Source organism: Mizuhopecten yessoensis, unplaced genomic scaffold (assembly GCF_002113885.1).
Source record: "Mizuhopecten yessoensis strain PY_sf001 unplaced genomic scaffold, ASM211388v2 scaffold8863, whole genome shotgun sequence".
NCBI lineage: Eukaryota > Metazoa > Mollusca > Bivalvia > Pectinida > Pectinidae > Mizuhopecten > Mizuhopecten yessoensis.
The window spans coordinates 203582-223692 of NW_018407760.1; the positions used below are offsets into that span (position 1 = coordinate 203582).

Here is a 20111-nt window from a genome sequence, read left to right on the forward strand (position 1 = left end):
GGGTAGGTCTCTCAAAAAGCTATTCCGAGTTATCTTTTTTTGTACATGTCATCAATAAAAAAAAATGTACATGTCATCAATAAATAATTCTTTCAAACTCCATTCAATATTTTCCCCCTCCGTAAATAAGGGGAGGGTTATAAAAAGGACAAAATTTTGCGAAAAAAATAGTTAACATTTTCTGTCAAGATTAAGGTAGACCTATGGCTTGGGTATAAAGTAAAACAGAATATTTTTTTGTCATTTCCTTTAAGTATATGGCCTCAGACCACAAATACACTTCCAGGTCGTTGTACATGTATGTAGTGGGTGAGGACATTTCTGGCTGAGTACTAAATAATTGTTTCTATCTGATCTATGACAGATATGTACAGGTTTTTTACATAGAATTGTTCAACAATATATCTATTCTGATGATTACATTTTTTGTTTGACAAAGTTTTCAAGTATATATTCACAGCAGGACACAATGAGTGATGAGGCTTGCAAGTTGCACATTGATGTTTTGGGTACTTTCCCTAGGAAGATCCTGGTCTGCAGTACATGCATGTAAGGTGACAGTACCCAAATCGGATCACCAAATCATATTTTTTTTTTAACATTGAAAAATCTGAGGAGGAATTGAATTCATTTATGGTTGTATCAAAAAGAGATGTTCGATGGGTGTTCTAACAAACGAAATTAGCACCTGGGCCTCACTTGAGATATTTATAGAACGTTTTGAAGTCACCAATTAGCGTCTCCGGTTTTTGCAAATGTCGGGACCCAAACGGATGGCTTTTAAAATTTTGCAGTATTGTACGCTTCAAATGTATTTTTATTGTCAGCATATTAAAAACATTTTATGATGACCTTTAAAATTTATATGACAAGAAGTATTTCTATAGTATGATTTTATTCCCATAGTCAAAAACAGATTGCATAGTCGCACGGGGTCGCCATTTTTAAAAACGTAAACAAAACATTGACTTTTGAGTTTGATAAACGTTTTCTTGCGCTATTTGAACTTAAAAACTAATTATCTGTAGACAAAAATCGGTAAATGGCTATCTATTCTAAGACTACATCAATAATATAACTGATTTGTTGACACATTTAGTTATGGATAAGTATTTTTGCAAAAAGTGATCCGATTTGGGTACTGCCACCCTAAATTAATTTGTAGTTCCTGCCAGGCTAAAAATCAGCAACCCCCGATCATCTGATGGGTTATAGAAGTGATTTAGATGCTCCCCATACACAAAAATATTGTACCATTCTATGATAACACAGGGAATTGTATGGCTCATAGTGACCAACAACTACGGCATGTTATTGGCTATGACGATCGCATTTATAAGCCGGAGGAGGAGCCCCGACGTCACGGACAATGAATTCGTATGTAAACAAGTTTGAGGGGTAAACAAACAGTCATAATTTGATACCATCTCACTGAACTTACTACTCTTACTACAATCCGACTATATAAACCTTCATGATGCGATGAAATGATGACACATCTTTATTTTAGCAAACACATTGTGAAAAATCGAAAATGATGTAATGGCGGCTAAAGGTGGATGGTGGTATGTTGTTGTAAAAAAAAGTCGTATGGACCAAAAATGCGCTGGTGATAGAAAACGTAATTTACACAAACGATAGATACAATATAAACATATTCAGTACTTACATTTTTTTCTGCCGATGGCAATAGAATTGAGATGATGGTTGTTGATGATGTTGAGAGGTCAGCTGCTATCAATCGGCAATCAGGAAGATGTAAACATCCGGTTGCATCACGGGTATATCGAGGCCGAACATTTCCGAAAATTTCGAAACGTTTAACTGCCTTGCTAACGATACAAAACGTATTTTGAAGTCGAAAAAAATATATTTAGTTAATATTTACCGTTTTATTTTTGTTTTTGATAAACCACGTAGAAAACATTTTATTAATCATTATATTTTTACCGGAAGTTGCGTGTAGCTTGCATGACCTAGTCAAGTGGCAGTTCCCGATTGAGATAATCAGGGTGCATTTTCAAAAAGAATACGACGTTGTGATAAGATCATATGTTCTACCAAGTAAAGGAATGATATTTACAAGCCATTCAAGTGCATTTGAGTCCAACGTTACGCATAATAAAGACAGTAGGTCCGGTATTTGATTCAATTTAGTACCATTAAGTACCGCTAGGGCGGCGTCTGTGTGAAAACGACATTTATGAATATCTTGAGCTCATTAACTAAAGTAATACCAATAACTGGCGGCTAACGCCTTAGCTAAAAACAAGAGATCCCAGAGGGATCTTGGCACCCACCATCTTAATTAGTTCTTTGTCAGTTCGATCTTTTCTCTAATCTGTTTGATTGAGTCATGTTAACAGTAAATGCACCTTGAGGTAACTTTTGATCTAAACTTAATACCACTGTGTATAAAAGATAACCTTCAAAGTGAGTTTGTCATTTCATACATTTACTAGTACATTACCTAATGTGAAAGAAATAGAATCGATCATTGCAATATGAGAAAGATCTGTTTAGTTCTTCCTTTAGCCATTTGGTTTTTATGATCAGTCTCAAAATATAACATGCAAAACGAGGGATCAAGGGGAACATACATATCAAATTTGAGAAAGGTCCCTCAAGTTATTTCTGAGAAAAAGTACGAACAAACCTTCAATGTTGAAAATTGAAGATGGCTGTCGGTCAGCCATTTTGTTTTTCTGATCAGTTTCAAAAGTAAACATGAACAATAAAGGACAGTGGGCAACCTGCATATAGAATTTGAGAGAAAAAAAACTCCAGTATTTCCTGGGAAATAGCACTAACAAACCTTAACTGTCAAAATCAAAGACTTGTTTATCCTATACAAGTCTCATACGAATAATATGCATAACTTCATACCAAGGGGAACCTACATAAAAAGTTTGGAAACTTTATAGCACTCCATCCCAGGTACATACTGGCCAAATATCATGGCCCTGGGTCTTATGGAACTTGAGAAGAAGATTGTTAAAGCTTTCAACCCATGTTTACATTTGACCCCAGACTAGCACTTTAAGTTGACTTTTGACCTCATTAGTTTACCTGAGGAAAAGATTCGCACTGCTAGTCTAAATACCCAAGTATCATGACTCTAGTCCAAAGGGTTCTTCGGATATTGTTGTTTGAAGTTTTTAACATATTTGACGCATGTGACCTTGTAAGTAGGTCAAGGTCATAATGAGGAAACTTTATAGCACTTCATATATATCTACTGGCCAAATATCATGACCCTTAATTAGTCCTCTAGAAGTCGTTCAAAAGAAAAAGTTGACGGAAGGACGACGGACGACAGATGGACGACAGACGGACGGATGCCGCAGTACGGCATAAGCTCACATGGCCTCTGTTTAGTGGTGAGCTAAAATGACTCACTGTTTTCTCAAGGACAAACGGACATCTAATATTAACTTAACCCAACAGTCCATCGACACAACTGCCCTTATAACATCTTCAGTTGTACAGCTTGCAAGAATTGTCTTGAATTCTTAGACAAAGCAATGGCTTCAGTCCTACAGGTGATAATCCTAATTGTATATATATACACAATCGGTGTCAGCCACAACACACAAGGGAGCAGACACACTGTTTTTCTTGGACTAAGTTACAAAATTGTTCATCTGTTTTTAGCTCACCTTGTCCAAAGGGCCCAAAGGGATTTATACCAAATGTGGTCTGAAGCATACTTAGGGCTAAAAGAATCAATTTTGTATAAACTGAGGTGTGTGGGCCCCCTTTTTTGGTGCAGAAGGGTGGGGCCCATAAGGGAAAATAGAGGAAACAATTAAAGATCCTTCTCCTTTTGTACTGATGAAGGGATTTTAATCAAACTTGTTTTAGATAATCTTTGGAAAAAGGAAATTAAATTTTATATGAACATGGGAAAATAGGTAAATCTTCAAAACTCTTCTTCAAAACAATTGAAGATTTTAACCAAATTTGTTTCAGAGCATCTTTGAAATTTGTATAAACGGAGGGTGAGCACCCCTCGGGGAAGAGGGACGGGGCCCAATAGGGTAAATAGAGGAAAATTATTCTCCTTCTGTACAAATGAAGGGCTAAGGGAATTTAAAAATCTTCCCCTTCTTAACCAATAAAAGGATTTCGACAAAATTTGTTCTAGAGCATCTTTGAACAAAGGAGCCTGAACTTTGTATAAACGGAGGGTGTGGCCCCTCTGGGGGCAAAGGGAAGGGGCCCATTAGGGGAAATACAAAGAAATCTTTTAAATACTTTACCTTTCTGTGTGAAAAGAGGGATTGCCACCAAATTTGTTATAGATCATCTATAGGCAAAAGGACTTTATTTTGTATAAATGGAGAATGTGACCCCTAATTAGGGCAGAGGGCTGGGCCCAATCGGGGTAATATATTTTCATGTAGTTCTTTTTGCAACACGTACTTCTTGTACTCCTTAAATAAACCTGTATGGTACTCAGATGAGCTATTAAGGTCCCTGGGCCTCTTGCTTAAATACCTAGTAGCCAATTTAGTAGCCATGCAATTGAAAACAAAATAGCAAAGGACAATTTTTTCAACAACTAGCGTAAGCCCTCAGGATATACATGTAAAACATTTTACAAAAAGATGCCTAGAGGGCCTGTATAGATTACTAGGTTGGCTATGGGTTGGTAATCTCAACCAGTTTAAAGTTATGACTCAAGAATTAAGTCCCTAGGGGTAGAGCCAACCCCCAGGGTCAATTATAATATATGACCCTGTTATGACCGTGTTAACCTCTTTATGCTTATCAATATCATTAGTGGGTTAGAGTCTCATCCATTTCAAAGTTATGGCCAAGAAATTAAGTCACTAGGGGTGAGGCCAGACCCACAATGCATTAGTAATATCATGATTGTGTTCGTCTCTTAATGCCAAGCAATGGTATATATGGTTATGGGGTGGGGATTTTGATTATGGGGTGGGGATTTCAACTGTTTCAAAGTTATGACTTACAAATGAAGTCCCTATGGGTTTGGCGAGACCCCAGAGTCAGTTCTTATATTATGATAATCTTTGTGGTTGCTCTTGATGCCTAGCAACAGCATATATATGGTTATGGGGTTTTCAAAGTTATGGTGCAGGAATTAAGTCCCTAGGAGGTTGGGCCAAACCCCAGAGTCTATTCTTATATCATGATTGTGTTTGTTCTCGATGCTCTGCAATAGGTAATAGGGTGGGGATCTCAATAATCTCCAAGTTAAAAAGTCTTTTTGGACCCTCCCCTTAGATCCAGGGTCAGCCCTTAAACTGGTACAATTTTGAATCCTTACCCCTGAGAATGCTTTCAACCAAACATGGTTGATTTCCAACAAGAGAAAAAGTTGCTTGAAGTAATATGGTCAAATTATCCCTTTTTGTCCCCACCCCTCAGCCCCCTGGGGAGTCAGGCCCTCCATTTGTACACTTATGAATCCCCATCACCTAGAAATGCTTGAAGTCAAATTTGCTAAAATTCCAAATTGAATGTATTGTATTGAACAGTATGATATGATTAATATAGATATACAAATTAAATTTATAAAATTTTGGCAAAACTTGACCAGTGACCTCTAGGAGGCTCCATATAGATGCTACTGACTTACCTATGACTGACCACTGCAGGTGTAAGGCTTCAGCCACACTCTCAAATGCCTGCGTACTGTCCCCAATCGGGAGGGTGGGGTCGGTAACTACGGCGGCAGGGTCAGTCATGATGAATGGCTTCCTTAGCTTGGTGATCTTTTTCTTTCGTATAGATGTGGTGTTCGCAGAAACCTGAAATAAAAAATGTAAGAATTGCTTGTACATTATTTATTTACCACTTCAAAGCAGTATGCCATCTGACTGTGACATGACTCTCAAGTTTTTAAGAGCCCCATATACTTACAAGAAGCCTGTATTGCACACCTGAATAATAAAACAATCATGGGGAAATATTCGTATTACATAAATGACCTCCAATGGTTCAGAAGAAGAAGGATTCTAAAGATTTCAACCTCAAATTCCCCTATATTGGGCCCCACAACTCTGCATCCAGAGGGGCCACAACCTTCATTTACACAAAATTTAGTCCCCTTTGCCAAAGGATACTCCAGGTCAAATCAGGATAATAATACTCCATAAGTACAGAAGGAGAAGGAATTTAATGATTTTAACCTTAAATTCGCCTTTTGTGCCCTGCTGCTCTGCATCCAGAGGGGCCACAGTATAGAGGGGCCAAACAAAATAAAGTTGCCTTTGCCCAAGGATGCTCAAGGCCAAATTTTGATAAAATCCCTTTTAAAATCTTTAAAATCCTTCTCCTTCTGTACCATTGTACAGAAGGAGAAGGATTTTAAAGATTTAAACCTCAAATTCCGCTTTTGAGCCCGCCCCTCTGCACCAAAAGCGGCCACACCCACCGTTTATACTAAACTGAGTCATCTTGGCCAAAGGCTGCTCAAGACCAAATTAGGATCAAATCCCTTTATCTCTATGGTAGGAGAAGAATGGATCAAATCCCTTTATCTCTATGGTAGGAGAAGAATGTCAAAGATGTTACCTCTAGTTCACCTCTGCCCCCAGGGGGTCCAAACTCACTGTTTATAACAAAATTGATTTGACTTGGCCCAAGGATGCTCCAGACCAAATTGGGATGAAATCCCTTTATCCTTATGGTAGAAGGAATTTAAAGGTTTCACCTCTATTTCCCCTATTGAGCCCTGCCCCTCTGCCCCCAGGGGGTCAACTGTTTATACAAAATTGAGTTCCCTTGGCCCAAGGATGCTCCAAACTAAATTAGGATAAAATCCCTTTTTCCTACGAAAGAAGAAGAAATTTCAAGATTTTACCTCTATTTCCCATAATGGGCCCCGCCTCTCTTCCCCCAGGGGGCCACATAAACCAATTATACAAAATTGAGTCCCCTTGCAAGAAGGATGCTCTAGAACTGATAGGGATAAAATCCATTCAACGGTATTGTAGCAGAAGGATTTACGCCCCCCCCCCCCCCCCCCCCCCCCCCNACCTTTGTACCATCTTCATTAGTTCTTTGTCAGTTCGATCTTTTCTCTTCTTTCCTCTAATCTGTTTGATCGAGTCATGTTAACAGTAAATGCACCTTCAGGTGACTTTTGATCTAAACTTAATACTGATGTGTATGAAAGCCAACCTTCAAAGTGAGTTTGTCATTTCACATATTTACTAGTAGTACAGTTCTTAATGTGAAAGAAATAGAATCGGTCATTGCAATATGAGAAAGATCTGTTTAGTTCTTCCTTTAGTCATTTTGTTTTTATTATCAGTCTCAAAATATAACATGCACAACGAGGGGTCAAGGGGAACCTACATATCAAATTTGAGAAGATCCCCCAAGTTATTCCTGAGAAATAGTACTAACAAACCTTCAATGTCACAAATCATAGATGGCTGTCAGTAGGCCATTTTGTTTAACTGATCAGTTTCAAAAGTAAACATGAACAATAAAGGATAGTGGGGAACCTGCATTGGCTGGCCCCAAAAAAAAAATTGTCCGAGTAAAAAATTTGAAGCACTGGCCCAAATGACATATTGGTGGCCCAAATAATTTTGGGAAGAAATATTTCCACAGCATTTAGCACAATGCTTCAGCACATTTAAATTACATATAACATGACAATGTTTGTAATATGTTAAACATCATTGTCTGAACGCAGTCCTATTCGTTCGTAACAGAGTCCTACGGATCGGGAATGGTCCGGAGAGGTCGACCAAGCACTCCCGACAGTTAGGTGCATCCCGTAACATTCGGGAAACTCAGCCGATTGTGTCTAGCCGGATTACAATTGTGACTATGTCGTGACAGATTCTGCTGTATTGGATCAAAATCGTAACAATGTCCTGTGTTGTCTAGAGGGTGTCTTGTGGATCGGGACGATGTCGTGATGAACAGGCAAGATTTGGAGAAATTTTTCATTGACGTTTCTAGCCGATTAAGTCCACATAGCGTCCAGATCTTACCGAATGCGTCGGTTCACTGCCCGGTCACTGTCTGATCTCTGTCGGATCGCGTTCGGGAAAATCGGGACGCTGTCGGGACAGAATCGGTCATTTTTTACCCTGCGGAAGATACAAATCGGATCAGATTCCTAGGTCCCTAGGGGATTGGTCAGACCCCAGGGTCTATTCTAATATCATGACTACATTCGTCTCTTTATGCCCATCATTTGTATATATAGTTTTGGGGTGGGGATCTCAACCATTTCACAGTAATAAACTTTTTTGGACCCAAATTGACCCCTTTTGGCCCGCCCCTCTGCCCCCTGGGGGGTCAGCCCCACTATTTGTACAATTTTGAATCACCACCATGCACCTAGGGATGCTTCCAGTCAAATTAACTTGAGTTCCAATCAGTGGTTAAGAAGAAGAAGTTGTTTAAAGAAATTGTTGACGTACGGACTGACGACGCACGGACGTCGGACGCAACGGTATGGCATAAGCTCTCACCTTGGTCCTTTGGACCAGGTGAGCTAAAAATATATAAAGCCCGGACAGAATTTTCATCTATGCACAAACTTTGATTGTACAACATCTGAGTCTGAAGAAGTTTTGAAATATTGATTAATTTTATCTTTGGTGCCCCACCCTGGACCCTTGGGTTGGGGCAGGATTCCCAATTTTACAATTTGATACTATCTTCCTCCAAGGATGACTCTCATTACAACCAAAAGTGTTATTTCCTTCTATAAACTAGAGTAAACATTACCCCATCCTAAAAGGAGAAGGGATGGCCCTTGGGTACTGAAATTTAGAATTTAAATAAAGCCCCTGGTGATTTTCTCATACATGCAGAGAAATTGACCGTAGTACCGCTGAGTCTGGAGAAGAAGATTTTTGAAATATTGATTAACTTTCCCTTTGGGACCCTGCCCTGGCTCCTGGTGTTGGGGCAGGAATCCCAATTTAACAATTTGATACCATCTTCCTCCAAGGATGATTCTTACCAAGTAAGATTAATTTCCTACTGAAAATGAACAAAATATACCCAAAAGTTTTATTTCCTTATATAAACTAGAGTAAACATTACCCCTTCCCCAAAGGAGAACGGATGGCCCGGGGGTACTGAAATTTACAATTTAAATAAAGCCCCTGATGATCTTTCCATCCATGCAGAGAGAGAAATTGACTGTAGTACCTCTGAGGCTTGAGAAGAAGATTTTTGAAGTATTGGTTAATTTTCCCTATGGGGCCCCGCCCTAGCCCCTGGGGTTGGGGTAGGAATCCCAATTTTACAATTCTGTAGCCTCATTTACCAAGGATGATTCTGACCAAGTAAAAAGTTTTACGTATGACAGACGAGGGCGACGTGGACAGAAAGCGATCAGAATAGGTCATTAGTGACCTAATTAACTTCATTATAAATTATAAAATCTTTATTGCAGATAACAATATCTTCAGTTTCAATCCAGTTGTTGATCATTGCAGCCTCCATAGTACTATTCACATCTTTTACTTCTTCCTGTGCTGCCAGAAATACAAAAAAAGAATTCATCATCTAATTTTTTACATCGTTTTCATTGTAACCAAGTTTATTATTTTTAGATATTTGTCTTGGCCAACTTCTTGTTCTTTTCCGAGGGTCTCTATATATTTCCTAAATTTGTTTTTCCCTTTTTTTTTTTGCAAAATGCCAGAGTGGAATGAATCATGAATATATCGCTGACCCAATTAATTGATGCTGGGGTGTGATATCAATTAGTGTCAACTATTCTACATAACATACCTCAGTATTATGATTCCAGTCCAAATGGTTCTTAGGAAATTGTCGTTTGAAGTTTTTAACATATTTGACCAATTTGACCTTGAAACAAGGTCAAGGTTATTTTAATGAGGAACCTTTATAGCACTTCATCAAAGGTAACTACTGGCCAAATACCATGACCCTTGGCCTTATGGAACTTGAAAAGAGGATTATTAAAGCTTTTAACCTATGTTGACATTTGACCCCTGACTAGCACTTAGGTTGACCTTTGACCTCATTACTGTAACAAAGAAAAAATAGTTGCACTGCTGGTCTACATAACATATCCAAGTATCATGACTCTAGTCATGATGGTCCTTTAAATATTGTTGTTTGAATGTTTTAACATATTTGACCCCTGTGACCTTGAAAGTAAGTCAAGGTCATTTTAATGAGGAAAATGTATAGCAATCCATCCTATCTACCTACTGGTCAAATTTCGTGACCCTAGGTCCTCCAGTTCCTTCAAGCTAGTTATCTTTGTAAAAACTTGGGTAACCTGTAGCTAAACTTAGTTTAGGAAGCACAGAACACTTTTGCAGGGGATTAACTCGGAGAGCCATATAGGCTACAGCTCTTCAATAATCACCATTCCAGGATTGGAACGCTTCAACATCAAGTCACATTTGTTTATGGCAGTGTGTTGAGAAGTAGGTCAGAGAAAACCATTTTCTTCGGGAAAGATCACAAATTTGAGCAAGCAGTTTCATTAGAAAGTACATCATAATATTTGTATTAATATTATACATACATGTACATTCAACATGTATTGTTGTATTGTTCACATATATCTGATATATATATATAGTTAAAGAAATCAAATGCTTTCTCTGCCGTTGGTTAACCACAAAATGGTGTCACTATTTTGTGAATGAAATGTTATAAGAAACTGATAGGTGTCCCAGCTAAACTTATAGCATATGAATAAAAAGTAATTAATAAGATTCCACACAAGGAGATCTCAGATTCCACATAAGGAGATCTCAGATTCCACACACGGAGAACTCAGATTCCACATAAGGAGAACTCAGATTCCACACAAGGAGATCTCAGATTCCACATAAGGAGAACTCATCAGATTCCACATAAGGAGAACTCAGATTCCACAAAAGGAGAACTCAGATTCCACATAAGGAGAACTCAGGATTCCACACAAGGAGATCTCAGATTCCACATAAGGAGAACTCAGATTCCACATAAGGAGAACTCAGATTCCACACAAGGAGAACTCATATTCCATATCAGAAGAAATCAGATTCCATAAAAGGAAATGGTGGTACTAGTTTCAACAGGAGGCCCATTGGCCTGAATCGCTCACCTGGTATTAATCTCACACTTGTAATCTTAAAAGTGGACTAAAATACAGCTACAGGCAGAATATCAGCGTTTGATTCATAAGAATCTATTGAATGATTTAAACATATGACGCCTGTGACCTTGAATGTCGAACAAGGACATTAGGTTGAACAGAGTTTAAAGTCTTCTATCCCGGCATGCTTTTGGCAAAATATCATTACCCTGGACCTTTTGGTTATACAGAACAAGTCATTTAAAGATTTAAACATATATTGACCACTGTGACCTTGAAAATGGACGAAGGTCATTCAATTTGACAAAATTGATAACCCTTCATCCCAGCCTGTTAATGGCCAATTATCATAAGCCTAGGCCTCTTAGTTATTCAGAAGAAGTTGTTTAAAGTAAAATATTGACGCCGGATGCTGCACCATGGCCAAGGGCTAAAAATGTGAACCTGCGTTAAGCAAACTTTGTTATATACTTGATCTCCTAGACACCTGCATTACCTCATGCAACACTGACCATTAATCCCCCGCACTCGTCTTCGTACTTTTAAAGTTGCCACCTCCTTAAGTTGGTGAAAACTGTCAAAGTATTGATACAGTACCTATTTTTTTCTTCTATATTGCTCTTTTTTTGAAGTATGTAGTTTATGCTGTTATAAAATGTATATAAGGAAAATGAGGCAAACAATTCTGTTCAGCAAAATGAAGAAAATATATCATAATATGTTGCACATGTGTCAGAATTGATTAAGTTGATAGTTTCTGACTTATTTTCAGTACGATATTTTCAAGCATTAATAGAATGATCTTTTTAGCCCACCATCATCTGATGGTGGGCTATTCAAATCACCCTGCGTCCGTGGTCCTTTGTCCGTCCGTGGTCCGTTGTCCGCCATCCGTCCTTAAACAATTCTTGTTATCGGTATTTCTCAAGAAGTACCAGAGGATCTTTCTCAAATTTTATATGTAGGTTCCCCTTGGTCCTTTGTTGTGCAGGGCAACTTTTGAGACTGATCGGATAAACAACATGGCCGATAGGCAGCCATCTTGGATTTTGATAGTGAACGTTTGTTATCGCTATTTCTCAAGAAGTACCAGAGGGATCTTTCTCAAATTTTATACGTAGGTTCCCCTTGGTCCTAGCTGTGCAGGGCAATTTTAGAGACTGATTGGATAAACAACATGGCCGACAGGCAGCCATCTTGGATTTTGACAGTGAAAGTTTGTTATCGCTATTTCTCGGGAAGTACCCGAGATCTTTTTCAAATTTATATGTAGGTTCCCCTTGATCTCTCGTTGTGCATGTTATATTTTGAGACTGATAATAAAAACAAAATGGATTAAAAGAAGAACTAAACAGATCTTTCTCATATTGCAATGATCGATTCTATTTCTTTCACATTAAGAACTGTACTAGTAAATATGTGAAATGACAAACTCACTTTGAAAGTTGGTTTTCATACACATCAGTATTAAGTTTAGATCAAAAGTTACCTCAAGGTGCATTTACTGTTAACATGACTCAATAAAACAGATTAGAGGAAAGAAGAGAAAAGATCGAACTGACAAAGAACTAATGAAGATGGTACAAAGGTGGGCGCCAAGATCCCTCTGGGATCTCTTGTTGTTGCTATGAAATGACTAAATAAAATATGGTGAATATGATGTACACATAAGAAGACTTATGCCTTTTGATATGCTTCAAAATCCACATCTTAATGAGTCGTACAAAATTATATAGAAAATTGCGAAATGGCCATTATAAACATCTTACATTTTTCCAGTCGTAAAATCTTACTTAAAAAAAACAGAACCAATTGTTTAGAGCTTTCTAAAATCGTTAAATCATTATACCTGGAATAACGTTCGTATATCTGTTGGTATCACTTTAGAGAAACTTCTACGAGTGATGTAGCTGTCATCTGGGTTGATAAGCACATGCACATCTTGGTTGACATGTGAGGAACACACAGACTCACAGTATACCTGGGAGCTCTTCACTCGACTTGGCTGGGCAACAGCACGGGAAACACTCCCAAAATTGTCTTGTCTGTCTCCTTCAACAAATAACAATACTAGTATAACCATGACATTTCCTACAGGCCAAGATAAATAAATATTTATTTACAGGCCTTAACATTCTAGGGATGTGTTTCTTCTATTCCATTTCTCCTTTTCATAAAGAATGTAGGATTTTTTTATATCCTCGCTTTTATAAAACACCTATAAAGGAACAAAAATTTACAACTGAATGATTTGCTTTAATAATTATTTTTTAACTGTTTTACATCCCATGGGTGGTCTATTCTGCTGCTTGCCATGACCGCAAACAATTTATTTTTATTTTCACACACCACTGGTGCTGCTGATTAGTTTCTATTTGTGAGTTATATAATATGTCAAGTGTTACAAATTGTTAAAGAACCACAAATAGTTACTTCAGAAAACATGTGGTACATATACCTTTATTGGTGTTTGATTGTGTGTAGCCTCTTGCAGATGTACTGATACAAGCGGTTCCACCTACGGAGAAGTGCGAGTCATAGTGTACAATGTTGCTAAAGGAGTCAAGTTCATTGGAAAGTGAAAGGTCACCCTCATCAAAGGTCACCTGCTGGAGGTTGAGGTCAAACTTTGGCTCCATAGGAGCATCCACATCCTACGACGTCAGAACTTCCTCCAGCAACCTGCAAACAAGTTAAAGGGAAAGTGTACAAGTATACGATGGCAAAGTGAACAAAACAAAAGGCCCAGAGGGCCTGTAACGCTCACCTGGATATTTAAACGGACGTACCATTAAAACCAATATTTCAGTTATTGAATGAAAGTGTTGTCTACATTGCCAATTATGTTTCCTTGCTATCCCCAAATTCATAGTCCGTTCCAAATGTCCAGTTTGACTACTTGAACTGTTCGGCTGCAAAGTTAGCAAAGGGCCCCCAAGAGAGAGGCCGTCGGGTAACTTCTTACTGCACTATGAAACCTCGGACTTAGATAGCTCTAATCTAATTCCATGATGAAACCAATGAATACGATTCAAAGTCTGTTATTGAATCCCCTTAGCAGTTATTATTCATCATCAGAAGTTAATTTACACATGCCACTATTCAAATGAAGAATCATGTACTACTCAAAACAATAAATTGTGATTTTCAGACCATGTTTACATAGCAGTTACAAAGGCTAACAGAATCCTCAGACTGTTTTAGCGTAACGGTACCATTACGCATGAATTTTGAGCCGCTACGCATCACCATTTTACCGTTTCGCATGCATTTTACCGTTACTCATTGAAAGGTATACTGTATCACAACACAAATACGACTGGAACATCAAGTTCTCACTAATTGATAACCTCTTCTCGCTTTACTAATTAGACTAACTTTTTATTGTTTGCTAGGAGCGCACCCTGATCAACGAACTCTGCCTTGCGGGTGATTTACCTGTGGAGGTGTGAACTACCGATAGGCCTAGATGTGAAACGTGAACAATAGACCACAATTACCAGTGTGTAATTCATCTAATCATAATAAGTGATCCCTGTTTATTATCCAGGCTTCAATCAACATTTTGATTTTCATAGGTGACCAACAATTACACTAGAATAAGAAATACAAACACAAAAGTACAGTAGCTTTGTATTCAGAAACAAGAGGCCCAATGGGCCTGCATCGCTCACCTGGTATTAATCTCACAATTGTAACCTTAAAAGAGGACTAAAATAAAGCTAGACTTAAAGTTTAAAGTAATTCAGAAAAAAGAATGGGCAAAGGTTATTTATTTGAACAAACTTGGTAGCCCTTCATCCCAGCATGTTACTGGCCAAATATCATCACCCTAGGCCTCATGGTTATTCAGATGAAGTCATTTAAAGGTTTTAAAGGTATTTGACCCCAGTGACCTTGAATATAAATCAAGGTCATTTATTTGAACAAACTTGGTAGCCCTTCATCCCAGCATGTTACTGGCCAAATATCATCATCCTAGACCTCTCGGTTATTCACAAGGAAGTCGTTTAAAGGTTTTAAACATATTTGACCCCAGTGACCTTGAATATAAATCAAGGTCATTTATTTGAACAAACTTGGTAGCCCTTCATCCCAACATGTTACTGGTCAAATATCATCACCCTAGGCCTCTTGGTTATTCAGAAGAAGTTGTTTAAAGATTTTAACATACCCCTGTGACCTTGAAAATGGTTGAAGGTCATTTATTTGAACAAACTTGGTAGCCCTTCATCCCAGCATGCTTCTGGCCAAATATCATTATCCTAGCCCTTTTGGTTACTGAGAAGAGTTGTTTAGTAAAAAGTTGACGCCAGATGGACGCCGCACCATGCCATAAGCTCACTTGGCCCTTCGGGCCAGGTGAGCTAAAAAATGTCAAACATCTGCTGACCTACCTTTGCTGCATTGTCTGGATCTTTGGCAATCAAAATTTAATGCTTGAAATAAGTAAGATTTGTGATCTGAGAAGCCTTTATCAACAAATGAGTGTCTATACAACTTTTACAGAACTTGTAATAAATTTTGCTACAGCTGTAAGAGAGATCGTAAGTGAGCAGCACATACATTCATTTATTTTTATGATGATATTCTTTGAAGAAAATTGCTGAAGTATTTGCTAAATTTATCCATTTTTTTGAGTCAGACTTTTTTATTTGTAGTTATTAGAAAAAACAAAAGGCTCAATGGGGCCTGCATCGATCACCTGGTATAAATCTCACACTTGTAACCTTAAAAGTGATCTAAAATAAAGCTACAGGCAAAATATCAGTATTTATGATTAAAATTCATTCAAAAGACCCTGTTATTTTTTTTTAAAACATTTCACCCCACTGATTGAAAGTCGACCAAATTTTATAGCCTTTCATCTTAGGATGCAACTTGCAAAGTATCAACATCCTGGGACCCATGGTTATTCAGAAGAGGTCGTTTAAAGATTTTAAACAAATTTGACCCCTATGACCTTGAATATAAGTCAAAGTCATTCACTTTAACAAACATAGTAGTACTTGATCCCAGCATGCTACTGACTAAATATCAACATCCTGAGCCTTTTGATTATTCAGAACAAGTTGTTGAAATATTTTGAACATATTTGCTCCTTGTGACCTTGAATATGATTCAAGGTCATACATTTAAACAAATTTGTAGCCCTTCATCTCAGCATGCTACTTGCCAAATAGCATCACCCTGGGCATTTTGGTTATTCAGAAGAAGTTGTTTAAAGTTTTTAACATATTTGACCCCTGTGACCTTGAATATGGGTGAAGGTCATTCATTTGAACAAACTTTGTAGCCCTTCATCTCAGCATGCTACTGGCCAAATATCATCACCCTGGGCATTTTGGTTATTGAGAAGATGTTTGAAGTTTTTAACATATTTGACCCCTGTGACCATGAATATTGGTGAAGGTCATTCGTTTGAACAAACTTTGTAGCCCTTCATATCAGCATGCTATTGGCCAAATATCATCACCCTGGGCATTTTGGTTATTCAGAAGAAGTTATTTAAAGGGTTTTTTAAGACAATTGACCCCTGTGACCTTGAATATAATTGAAGGTCATTCATTTGAACAAACTTGGTAGCCCTTCACCCAAGCATGCTACTGGCCAACTATCATCTCCTTGGGCAGTTTGGTTATTGAGAAGATGTTTAAAGTTTTTAACATATTTTACCCCTGTGACCTTGAAAATGGGTGAAGGTCATTGATTTTTTAACAAACTTTGTAGCCCTTCATCCCAGTTTGCTTCTGGCCAAATATCGACACCCTAGGCCTTTCGGTTATTAAGAAGAAGTCGTTTAAAGTAAAATATTGACGCCGGACGCCAGGTGAGCTAAAAATGATAAAGAACAAGAAAAGGGCAAGAAAATGAGCAATAAGAATGCAATGTCAAGAGTATTAAATATTGCTATTTATTTAAAATTAACTACATCAATTATAACTCGTGTTTTGAGTTTTCTTTCTCAACATGGCATGATAGATGGGAAATAGTTGGCAGTGACGTGCCGCAATGTAAGGGTTAAAAAATAGATACCATAGCGCATCCAAAAAATCCCTGGGAGAACAATGATCTTCCATACTTTCCCCTATTCCGCCTTTGCGTATTGCAGTTATCTTCTCTTGGGAGCAGGTATTGATTGTTACGTCATTGGTTTGTGTGAGAAAATTACGTCGTTTTCTCAAAAATTGATGACGTTACTCTCACAAACAAGTGACGTAACAATGAATACCTGCTCCCAAGAGAAGATAACTCTGCAATACGCAAAGACGGAATATGGACGCAGTCATGTTTTCACTACTGTACAAATCACTCGTCAGACCACATTACAGTATGGAACACCTATATGGTCCCCAGTCTTCATCAAAGACAAAATCTCCATGGAAAATGTACAAAGATGGGCTACAAATGGATCAAAAAGCTGTTCAAGAAACCATTTCGTCTTGAAGTAAATAAAAATGTCTTCAGTAATATATAATAGAACAATAACATTGAACAGTCTACCGGAAGTGATTGCTACAGCAATGAACCTTAACAGCTTTAAAACATTACTGAACAACCATAACATTACCAACAGGTCCAAATTCTGGGCCTCTTTTTACAATTAATAACATGGACACATGTTTCTTTAAAATATGTGAACTTTTACTGATCGTTTGGGAACAAATCAACAAGTGCGAACTTTATATAGTATGTGTGTCAAAAAAAATTACACACATGTGTTCATATAGAGAGAGAGCCGTTAGTCAATTTTATAATGTGTGAGTAACATAATCTATATACCGCCACAGCTCATCTATGTGTGAGTACATAATCTATATACCGTCGCAACTCATCTATGTGTGAGTAACTTAATCTATATACCGCCACAACTCATCTATGAGTGAGTAACATAATCTATATACCTCCACAACTCATCTATGTGTGACTAACATAATCTATATACCGCCACAGCTCATATATGTGTGAGTACATAATCTATATACCGTCGCACCTCATCTATGTGTGAGTAACATAATCTATATACCGCCACAGCTCATCTATGTGTGAGTACATAATCTATACCGCCACAACTCATCTATGTGTAAATAAGGGACTTTTTTTATCGATTTATAACCGGATGAGTAAATGAAATAGAATCAAGACACCTCCAAAAGCTAAAAAGCTTACAACGATGTAGATTACAGCGAAAGTACAGTGAAACATTAATCAACACTCTACTACTCTTACCATCGTCCCACTAGGATACATACTCTTACCATCGTCCCCCTAGGATACATACTCTTACCATCGTCCCACTAGGATCCATACTCTTACCATCGTCCCACTAGGATACATACTCTTGCCATCGTCCCACTACCATCGTCCCACTAGGATACATCCTCTTACCATCGTCCCACTACCATCGTCCCACTAGGATACATACTCTTCCCATCGTCCCGCTACCTACCATCGTCCCACTATACCTCCCATCGTCCCACTAGGATACATACTCTTACCATTGTCCCACTAGGATACATACTCTTACCATCGTCCCAATACCATCGTCCCACTAGGATACATACTCTTACCATCGTCCCACTACCATCGTCCCACTAGGATACATACTCTTACCATCGTCCCGCTACCTACCATCGTCCCACTATACCTACCATCGTCCCACTAGGATACATACTCTTACCATCGTCCCACTACCTACCATCGTCCCACTAGGATGCATAAGGTGACAGTACCCAAATCGGATCACCAAACCATCATTTTATTAAATCATTGAAAAATCTGAAGAGGAATTATATTCATTTATGGTTGTATCAAAAATAGAATATCGATGGCCGGTGTTCTCACAAACGAAATTAGCACCCGGGGCTCACTTGAGATACTTGTAGAACGCTCTGAAGTCACCAATCAGTGTCTCCTGTTTTTGCGAATGTCGGGACCCAAATCGGATCACGGCTTGAATTTTGCAGTATCGTACGCTTCAAATGAATATTTTTTGTCAGCATATTAACATTTTATGATGACCTTTAGAATTTATGTGACAAAAAGTATTTCTATAGTGTGAATTTATTCCTATAGTCCAAAACATAGTGCATGGTCGTCGCACGCGCCATATTTTAAAAACTTAATCAAAACATTGACATTTGAGTTTGAATTACGTTTTCTTGCGCTATTTGAACTTAAAAAATACTTATCTGTAGTCAGAAAATGGTGCATGGCTATCTATTCTAAGACAACATCATTGTTATAACTGATTTGTTGACACATTTATTTATAAGTATTTTTGCAAAAAGTGATCAGATTTGGGTACCGATCCGGTTTGGGTACTGCCACCATCGTCCCACTAGGATACATATATATACTCTTACCATCGTCCCACTAGGATACATACTCTTACCATCGTCCCACCAAATATCAACGCTTTAGAGTTATACTACTCTTACAGTTGTCTCCCAAAATCTCAATGCTCTATAAACTACTATGTAACAGTGCCAATGCTGTAGTGATACACGCACTCCAAAAGGGTAACCCTCCAAAAGGGCATGAGGATGAGCCATGACATTAATGATTACGTTATAATTACGTGCCCGTAGTCCGTGCGGGTTTGTTCAAATGTTGGCAAAGTGACGTGTCATTGTTCTGTAAGTGTTATACGTTAAGGTAATAAATCATTAAAATAGGTCTTAATTGTCCGTACCATTCTCTGTCCAGAGACAAAATACTGGCAACTTCTTTGACAACTTCTCTCAAGACCGACTTCCTGCCATGTTGCAATGTTGACATCTCGATAGGCTCCTGCGAGATTTGAGAAATAGCGCGAGATTTAATTATGTCTATGAGCGCCAAGCGATGTCCTACTGGCAAAGTATAATTAGTTTTGGCCTCCTGGTTATTCAAAAGAAGTTGTTCAAATGATTTTACATATCTAACTCCCGTGAAAGACGATTTACAGGAACGGGCGGAACGGGCAGAAACGTTTTATAGCGATAAATGTAATAGTAAAGAAAAGCATTCGATTGAATTATGCAGTTCAAGAGAAAAC

At 38.1% G+C, this 20111-nt stretch overlaps 1 protein-coding gene across 1 annotated transcript in view; it reads right to left on the minus strand.

Moving 5' to 3' along the window:
• LOC110456833 (golgin subfamily A member 3-like) overlaps window positions 1-19851 on the minus strand; it is a 93193-nt gene extending 73342 nt beyond the window's left edge. The window contains exons 1-4 of the mRNA XM_021507827.1: window positions 19767-19851; window positions 13530-13753; window positions 12921-13123; window positions 5609-5780 (exon numbers count right to left, since the gene is read on the minus strand). Coding sequence (XP_021363502.1) covers window positions 5609-5780; window positions 12921-13123; window positions 13530-13710 — 556 coding nt within the window. The 5' untranslated portion in view covers window positions 13711-13753; window positions 19767-19851. The remainder of the gene's footprint in view (window positions 1-5608; window positions 5781-12920; window positions 13124-13529; window positions 13754-19766) is intronic.
• Window positions 19852-20111: the final 260 nt, after the last annotated feature.